This window comes from Triticum aestivum, chromosome 3D, assembly GCF_018294505.1.
Source record: "Triticum aestivum cultivar Chinese Spring chromosome 3D, IWGSC CS RefSeq v2.1, whole genome shotgun sequence".
In the NCBI taxonomy this organism is placed as follows: Eukaryota; Viridiplantae; Streptophyta; class Magnoliopsida; order Poales; family Poaceae; genus Triticum; species Triticum aestivum.
Genome location: NC_057802.1, coordinates 356,795,101 through 356,804,339, shown reverse-complemented (window position 1 = coordinate 356,804,339; position 9,239 = coordinate 356,795,101). Strand labels below are relative to the sequence as shown.

The window sequence follows — 9,239 nt, the reverse complement described above, 5'->3', positions numbered from 1 at the left end:
TAGATTCCTGACGACCGAGAAGGAGCAAGGAACCTCGTGGTGGAGCGTCTGCAAGGAACCTTGCGCGTTTTCCCCTATTTTTTGTCGCCTGCCCACCTATAAACAAATAAAAGAACATGAACTCTTCGCTAACCACTAGAAACGATACATCAGGATGCTAAGTTGAAGATGTTTTATAGTTTATATTGATAACCACGCAACAAGCCATGCATGTACAGGACGCATGCAGCCACGCATGTACACACGCCAACGCATTAACTCCACCGGATCCAAATCATGCACATACGCGCACAGCATGGAGCACACAACGCACGTAGGAGTACACAACACGTGCATGCACACACACTCGGCCGCAGAATGCACGTGAATAACACATGCATGCGCACACACTCGGCTGCATGGAGGCATGCGCCATCGCGGCGATGTCCGGTTCGTCGTGCTACGGCGAAGCTCGCACACAACGGCGCCTACGCATCTCTTGCAGCACCTCTTTGTCATCGTTGCTCAACGACTAGTCGGAGACAAAGACGACCGCAGCCTCGGCCTTAGAGCTAGCACCGATGGAAAAACACGCACGCTGCACGCACACGAGCACGTACGGAGTGTCCATGACGTGGTGCATCCCCAGTCACCTCTACTCATTCTGCGCACGTTGTCTATCAAGGCGGCTGCATGCCTAATGATGATGGGGGTGAGATCTTCTAGGACTCAGATGATGACGAGAAAAATTATGAGACACAAGGTGACGTACACCGTCAAGGTCCACGGTCAAGGGGGTGCTAAGTGCTAAGTGCTTAGATGTGCTTAGATGAGGTGCTAAGTGCATTAAATGGCTTAGTAACTCAAGTCTTCAATGCATAGGTGCTTAGTTTATTGTTGCTAAGCTTACTACATTTAATTAGCTATAGACTCAAAACTGTCTTTCCACCGTTTCTTCCTGCGGTCACCAAACTAGTCTCTCTCTTCTTAATTAACTTGCCACATCCTATTTTATGCCTACGTGGCAGGCTTAGCAGCTATACATGGTGGAGCACTAGGAGAGACCAAGGCTGGTCATAGTGGGGAGTAACTTATACTGTAACATATTACTATGTTACTCTAAACATCTCTATAAACCGGAAAGGAGGGAGTGGTAACATAGACTAGTGTCATATGCAGAGTATGGGAGCACATGATATTTCCCCGTCCAGACCGATCCCAAGTTGGCTTCTCTCCTTCTTGGCCCAACAAAAACCCCTCCCCCCTCCCGCGTGCGCTTCCCGCCCGGCGCCAGCTGAGCCTGCCGCTCCACATTGATGGCAAGTCAGGGCGCCGCGACCTCTCACTGCTTCCGCCGTTGAAGCGGCGTGCCGACCGAGGGCACCACCCGCTGCACGCCCGGCATTTCAGACTACACAGTGGAGAGTAACTTTAGAGGAAGTACTACAATTAGATGACATAAGCAGGCTATAAGGATTTAAATATAGTATTTGTGCTTAGTTGAAGGAGAGAGAAGAGGAGAGAAGAGAAGCGGATTGCAAACTTGTAGCCGGTTGTAGCAGGAGCCCCAACATACTTTGTGAGACAAAAGGTGGGGCCATTATTAATGATATAGTATTATACTAAAGGGACTAACAGAAGCCTTAATTACTCCTTTTTTTAGACAAACCTTGGCGGGGCTATTATTGACTTGGACGTGGGGTTTGGGGGCCAAAGGCCTGCTATTATACTTGGTCTTACTCGCACGACCGACCTGACATGCTCTACTCTAGCCGCCGCTGTATCATATGGTTTCGCACCGTTCCAGATCTTAGCGCCGCCACGCAATTCTTCTCCAGCCCTCCTTCCGGCGTGCACCGCGAGAAGGGACAGCCGTCCTCCGAACCCCGCCTTCGTGATCCTGTACGGGAGAGGGGCGATCAGGTTTTTGGGGAGCACACTCCTGTGACTGCTGCCAGCGACGACTTCCTCAACGACAGCCTTCTTCCCCGACCTCAGTAACCTCTTCATCAACGACATGAGTGACAACATCAACCACGGCGGTTCTGCTCCCGCTGTACAGTATGTGATTCTGTCCTCCTGGTTTAGTCCGCATCATTACTTTGATGTTTGCAATTGTCGTCATGATCTATTTATTGCTGATTCGGATTAAACCTCATGGTAAATTGCTTATATATTCAACAATCCAATCAAAAAACCTGATTATAGGCAATTTACTCCGAGTAGTTTTGCTGCGCTTTTGAAGCCGCCTACTTTTAAGGGGGCGCAATATAAAAGGTGGCGCACAAGAGCAGTATATAGGTTTCAGATCATGTAGTACTATGACGCCACTAAGGGTAAGCCTGAGGGCGATCTTAATCCTACACAGCAGGAAGCTTTTGAGAACATGGATACCCTCTTCAAAGCCGCCCTCCTGAGTGTTCTTGACGATTCCATTGTGGATTCATATATGTCGTTTGACAGCGGCAAAGACATGTGGGCTGCGCTCGAGGCCACGTTTGGGCCCTCGGGCGCTGGCAACGAGTTGTACGTCATGGAGCAATTCTGTGACTACAAGATGACTGATGAGCGCTCTGTTGTTCAGCAGACTCATAAGATACAATCACTCTCTAAGGAACTTGAGTACTTTAAGTGTGTGTTGCCGAACAAATTTGTTGCTGGGACCATCATTGCCAAGTTTCCACCTTTGTGGAACGATTTTGCTACTTCTCTGAAAAACAAGAGACATGAGTTTTCTGTTTTGGATCTCATTAGCACTCTTGATTTGGAGGAAAAGGCGAGAGCAAAAGACACACGTGCTCGGGTCGCTGAGGGAGTTTCTAGTGCCCACATGATACACGAGAAGAACTTCCAGCCCAACCAGCCCCAAAACAATAAGAACAAATCTCAGGGGAAAGGCAAGTTTGATGCAAAGAACAAGCTGTCACATTCTACCAACTTCAAGAAGAATCCTCACTCGTACAGAAAACGCATGCTCCTCTTCTTCCACTCCTACAGAAATCCCCAGCCCTCCTTCTTCCCCACTCGCACTGCCACTAGGCTCATCTCTGGCTACTCTTCTCAAACCCGTGAGCTCGGCGCGACCCCCACAAGGAAAATGGAGTCGGCTGGCCCTAGCGCCAAGAAGATGAGGCTCCCGCCAGCGGCGACGTCGGTTGTAGATCCCACACCCGGTAGCGCGGGGAGAAGCGGCGAGCCCCCCCCCCCACCCGGATCTGAGGAACTGGTAGAATCTCCCGTGGACCGCATCAGCGATCTTCCGGACGTCATCCTTGAGGAGATCATCTCGCTTCTCCCCACCAAGGATTGCTGCCGCACACAAGTCCTCTCAACTCGGTGGCGCTCTCTATGGCGCACCGCGCCCCTCAATCTCGACTGTCGTCAGATATCTGTCCTTTCTGAATTTGATCTCCTCAGGGCATGTACAATGGAGGCATCACCTAGTGGTGGTCTCAAGTACCACATCAACTCAGGCTATAGCATAGAAAATTTTCATCCAATGCGGATGATGTCATATGGCAGCCTCGATGGGAGTACGTAAAGGAAATTTGGGTGCATGTACTCTCTTTCTCTCTCGTTCTTTTCCTACAAGGACCACACTTTTTCTATGGAGCAGCTGGTTCTTCTGCAAGTTGCACCTTGCTCTGCAAGCTGCTGCCTTTTTGCTCAGACTTGTCCACGGAGGCTTGTATCTTACGTGGAAACCGTGAGGCAGCTGTCCAGGGTGGACCATTGGCCATGCCCTCAGAGCCATCGTCTCTTCTCACCAGCAGGGCCCCGTTCAATGCCTCTGCATCCCGACACGCTACCTGTTGTCCATACCCGGCACGGTGGACGCTCTAAATTCGGAAAACTCCAGCAGTTTGAGTTGTACCATTACCACAAAAGTTTCATACCACGAACACACCAAGAATTCATGCCCACACCACCGTTGTCCATCTCGCGGTTTTCCTCCTCTCTCCACACCGCCACCTTCGCCCGGTGCCATCTACCAGACGATCTGGTACAAATGCTTCGACTCCCACTGCTAAAAAAACTTTCGCTTGTGGTGGTTTATCTGTCGGAGGCCTCACTGCACAGCATCATCCACTCCAGTTGCCCTGCCCTGGAGCGCTTGTGGTCGTCACCATGTTCGTCTTGCACTACCCTGGTGAACTCGGCAGACCCTTCTTCAAATTCAGCATATCGGTGGTCCTCATGTCCGGGAGCCCACCCACCGGCTAGCAGCTCGTGTGGCATCTCCGGGTATTGCAAGACGAACATGGTGATCACTCAGTGGACCAGCTGGTAGGCCATGTCCATTCCTCGCTCCCGGGCAAACCCTGGGGTCCGCCGATACGCTCGACCAACGAGCCCTCGTCGCTGACCTCGAGCGCCTCCAACGTCTGCACGACAGCCTGGATAAGCAATTGCTGGGCCACATCCTTCTCCAGGATTGCTCGACGGATCCTGTCAGCCACCGGGCTAGACAGCTTGAGCTCCGTGACTTTTCCTGAGAAAGGGTAGAGGAAGAAGAAGGGCGCGCCACAGAAAAATCACCTTCACGGCCAAGCAAGGCGGGGAGTCACGGTACGTACCTATTGCACCCTCGGCGAGCCGCTGCGTGAGCGCCATCAGCTCCTCATGCTGGGTGAGGGCCTCGTTCACCACGGCGGCATCCTTTGCTCGTCGGGAGTGCAGCTCTTCAAGTTCCGAGCACGCGGCTGCCACGACCGTCAGTCAGAACCAACTCGTCGACAACACCAACAAAAGCTTAAGGCACAGAGTCGGCCCGGAGGCCAACTTACCGGTGAGCTCCGTATCGCGATCGCGGGCAATAGCCAGAAGCCGGTCCCTCTCCGTGGCCACAGTGACAAGCCGGCCATGAAGAGAGGCGACTTGTTGCCTGACGGCCTCGAGGTCGCGGCGGGAGCTCGCCAGGGCCTCACCCCGGTCCGCCGCCTGCGCCGCCAAGACGGCCTTCTCGCGGGCAGCCTCCTGTGCGGCGGACGCGGCGGTAGACCGGGTCTCTTCGCCCATCCGGCGGGCCTCGACCAGCTGCGACGCAAGGACCGCGTTCTCCAACACGGCCATGCTTAGTTGCCCATCCGCCCGTGCCACTCGCTCCGCTAGCTCGGCCCGCTCCGCCACGGCATTGGTCTGAGCCTTGTGGATGGAAGAGCAAAGCACGGCGAGCTCCACCTCCTTCTGCACCAGGTCAGCCCTGAGGACAGTGGCGACGTCCCAGTGGCCGGCTTCTTGCTGAAGAAACCAGGTCTTGGCCTCATTGCAGGCCAACAGCTCCTGCGCAGAAGCAACCCAAGCGTTGGTGAAGACAAAGCAGACGCACAGACCGGGCGAAGGGGAAGGCCAGACCAAGACACTTACGATGACAATCGGAAGGAACTCTGTCGTCAGGCGATTGAGTTTCCTGCGCAGCCCAGCTCCTTCACGACGTCGACGTCGAGCGTGACCTGTCCCGGGTCATCCCGAGAGGCAAACACCAACCGACGGATGTGGTCCCCGCCCCCCAGGGCCAGCACCAGCGCCCTCTCATGGCCACCCAGAGGTAGTGACCAGGCTTGCGACAGACTCAGGGCTGCGCGGGCGCCGGATCCGCCGCACCGGAATCCTCAGTGGCCCCCGAACGGCCACCTTGGAGGAAGGCCTCAGGGTCCGGAAACTCCTGGGTCTCGAAGGTGGGGAAGATTCTCTCGGCTGGCACGGCCTCGATCGAGTCAGGCTCAGACGTGGCCGCGCCCCCAGGAGGACTCGCGGACCCGCCACGCGGCGGGCCCCCGGTGGCGGCGCCATCGCCAGCAGCAACCTCGCCGACGGGACCTGCAGGCGCGACAAGTGCCCCCTCTGGCGGGGCAAGAATTTCCTACCGCAGCTCCGTGGTGTATTCATCGACCGCCTCCGGTGACGGAGCACCCCCGATGTGACCACGCCGATGTGGACGAAGCTGTCACCGGAGCTGTCGCTCTTTCGCAACACCTCCTTCGTGCCCGGAGTTGCCGCGTCCCATTTCTGGGGAACCCCGACATTGGGGAACGCCGAGGCTCGTCGTGGCGTGGCCCCCGAAACTGGCGCGGCAACACCACGGTCGGCACGGCGCAAAGACTTCTCCGATGCGGGAACGAACGCCTTGGCAGTGGCGACGTTGAAAGGCGAAGCAACAAACGTCAGACGACGAAGCAAACCAAAGGCAGAAGCCAAGAGGGGCACTCACCCTGCCGCGAAGATACGTGGTCTCTTGGCGCACGACAACGGCGTCGACGACCACGCCGAAGACCTCTTGGGGCCAGACGCCGGCGGGACGCCCTTGTCCCACCGCCGCGGCTGCAGCCTCGGCGCAATCCCCGCCAACCGCTCCCTCCCGTCGCGGACGGGGAGGGTGACGGCGGAGGCGTCACAGAACCTGACTCCTCGACGTTCGGCGGAGGCACCGCCCACGGAGGACGCAGCGTCAGGCGGTCCCCTTGAGACGGCCGCGGCCCGGGAGAAGCGGAACCCTGGCTCCGCGACCTCCTGCTGCAGTCGCTGCGGGGCCGCGACGCGCTGCACTCGCTGGGTGTGCGGCGGTCCCCCGGGGGCACGCGGGCTCGATCCCCGCCGTGATCACCCTGCGAGGAGTGACGTGATGCCCTGTCACAGGGGGCGCCAGCGCCTCGTCCGACCTCAGGCGGCACAGGGCCAGAGACGGGCCCTCCCGACGGGCCCGGGAAAGCTCTTGCGGACGGAGATGGGGTCTTCCCCACTGTTCCTCCTGTTCATGACACCCCCGCGGCGACATCATCATCATCATCGCCATCATCCTCATCAGAGCTCCCCGGCGGCGGCTCAGGGTCCTCGTCTGAGGACACATTCCTGTCCCCCGCCCCTCTCCGTTTCTTCCGGGCAGCGTTACGGGCGCACTTGGCGTTCTCCTCCGCCCTCCACGCGCTCATGGCGGTCCTTCAGCTCCTTGAGCCGGGCTGCGCGAGCACGGTTCCGTCTCCTGACCTGCAATGCGAGATGTCCCAGCTCCTGACCTGCCAAGCGAAGCGCATGAAGGATAACCAGAGATCTGGAGGAAGACGGGGAGAAGGAAGCGAAAAAGCTTACCAGAGCGATAATGCCCCTGTCTGGGAGCATTGTAAGAAGGTTGACCGGCGGCCAATCTGGGCAGCCGGCGACGGCCTGACGCACGTGGCACTGAACCTCGGCCTCCGAAGGCAAGGGGTCAGCCGTCACCGTCCCCGCGAAGGGAGGGGAGAATTGATTTTAACCCCCCCAGCTCGCGCGCCTTTGATCTTAAGCCCCTTTGTTCGTTTGCCTTCCTCTGAACCCCCCCCCCCCCCCCCCAGTTCTGTCTACTTGTTGCTGGTACCCCTTTTGGCATTGTTAACAACTTTGTTAGTGTATAACTAACATATTGAAATAGGAATAGACAAAAGTACCCCTCTGTTTGAAAGGCACATCTTTGTACCTTGTCCGAATTTTCAAACCATAAAATATTTTGGCCAAATAAGAAATGACATGATTTTCAGATAGACAGAAAAAATCAGAAAATTCACACACCAAAACTCATGCATACATCAATTAGAACAGGGGAATATGATGTTACCTTTTCAGATCCATCACACCCCTTAGTCAATCCAGCCCCTCCCACTCAAATCCCATGCCAATCACACACACAAGACCTAGGTTTCCATGATTTAGAAATTGTACCAGAAGAAGAGCACAAAATCTGTGAAGAATACAAGGGGGGAGAGGTTGCCTTACCTTGGGCCAGCGATGGAAGGTGGCGGATGGGGAGAAACGCGGCGGAGCAGGGCAGCGGACGGCGGGCGCAGCGGCTCTGGCGGCTAGCGGCTAGGTTGAGTCAGGAAGGGGAGGGGAGATAGAATGAGAAACGGGCCAGGCCTCGGGCCTCTGTCTCGTGAGTTTGAGGAAAATTGGACGAGGGCAGATTTGGCAATTACAAATTTGTTAAGTCCAGATTCTTTCCTTATGCGCTAAATCCAGAGATAACAGCGCTAGAGGGGCAAGCGAGCCAAAATTAGGCTGCGTCGGGGGCTTCAGAGGAAGGCAAACGAACAAGGGGGCTTAAGATCAAAGGCGCGCGAGCTTGGGGGGTTAAAATCAATTCTCCCCGAAGGGAGCCCGGTCCGCGGTCATCTCGAACAGGCGAAGGGCGGGCCGCCGTAGCGGCACGACCCCTCTCGCAAGGTAACCACCAATCACGGTGGCGAGGTCCACCCCTCGGGCCTGAAGGGCCGTGACTGCCGCGGGGCAGCCATGGAGCAGCTTCGCCTGCTTCTTCTTCTCCGGCCCATCGGACCACGCGGCCGGGGTGGTGTCGTGAAGACCCCCGGTGAACACCGGCAGAGGGCACTCGGGATCGTTCTTGAGGTAGAACCACTCTGAGCGCCACCCGCTGTTGGAGCTCGTCAAGGGCCCGTTGATAGCCATCGGGTTTCCCCCGCTTGAGCCGGATGCCAGTGCACCCGATCGTCGGCGGGTTGTGGCTCTGCTCGTCCTTCAAGCAGACAAGCATGAAGAAGTTACGGAAGAGATGCCAGTGCGCCTCGATGCCCAGGTATCCCTCGCACATCGCCTCAAATGCCACCAGGTGCTGGATGCCATTCGGGTTGAGGTGCTGCAGCTCGAGGCTGTACTCGTGGAGCACGGCGCGGATGAATCTCCCCGCCGGCACGGAGAACCCGTGCTCATGAAAGGCGACAAAGGAAACCACGTACCCCTGGGAAGGTCGTGGGGAGTCCTCGAGCATCGGCTTGATCCACTCCCGCGCCTCGGTCAGGCACGGGAGCATCCCTGCATCGACGAGCGCTCGCAGCTTCGCCTCGGAGACGGTCGAGCACTGCCAGTTCGACATGGCCGCGCGCGGGGAAGAAGCCGGCGTGCAACGGCGGTGTGGGGACAAAGGTGAATCGAGATCTGAAAGCCTTGCGAGGCGATGGAGATGGCTAGTGCGCGGATGGGTGAAGAGAACCCCTGGGGGCTTCCCCCCTCGACATAAAGGAGGAGAGAGGCACGGGCGGCAATGATTCAATGCCCGGGCCCGCCCGATAGAGCGTGGGGCCTACTTCCTCACGCGTCGCGTTAGCCTGAGGCCCCGACTTGCGACTGGGTCAAGGGCTTTGGGGGCAGCTTCATCTGCCACACTCATCCCCCTCCACTCACTGGACTCCCTCTAACATAAAAAAAAAAAAGACTTGTACTGCTACGCTCAGGGGACGAACCCCCCACAGCAGAGGCGGCGAGGTGTTTTTTCT

The 9,239-nt window shown here is 56.9% G+C and overlaps 2 protein-coding genes across 3 annotated transcripts; both read right to left on the bottom strand.

The window, feature by feature from the left end:
• Window positions 1–3,274: 3,274 nt before the first annotated feature.
• Window positions 3,275–7,307, bottom strand: LOC123078868 (uncharacterized). The gene is made up of 2 exons (XM_044501508.1): window positions 4,767–7,307; window positions 3,275–4,682 (listed from the first exon to the last, which is right to left on the bottom strand). The coding sequence occupies exons 1-2, from the start codon at window positions 5,050–5,052 to the stop codon at window positions 4,444–4,446; spliced, it is 525 nt and encodes a 174-aa protein (XP_044357443.1). The 5' UTR covers window positions 5,053–7,307; the 3' UTR covers window positions 3,275–4,443.
• Window positions 7,308–7,491: 184 nt separating this feature from the next.
• On the bottom strand, window positions 7,492–8,839 carry LOC123078867 (uncharacterized). 2 transcript variants are annotated; one of them, XR_006437751.1, is made up of 2 exons: window positions 7,726–8,839; window positions 7,492–7,643 (listed from the first exon to the last, which is right to left on the bottom strand). XR_006437751.1 is itself a non-coding variant. In XM_044501506.1 (2 exons), the coding sequence occupies exons 1-2, from the start codon at window positions 8,837–8,839 to the stop codon at window positions 8,086–8,088; spliced, it is 534 nt and encodes a 177-aa protein (XP_044357441.1). In that variant the 3' UTR covers window positions 7,492–8,085. The 2 variants fall into 2 exon arrangements, 1 of the variants encoding a protein (XP_044357441.1); XM_044501506.1 differs by having other exon boundaries at window positions 7,492–8,482; window positions 8,703–8,839.
• Window positions 8,840–9,239: the final 400 nt, after the last annotated feature.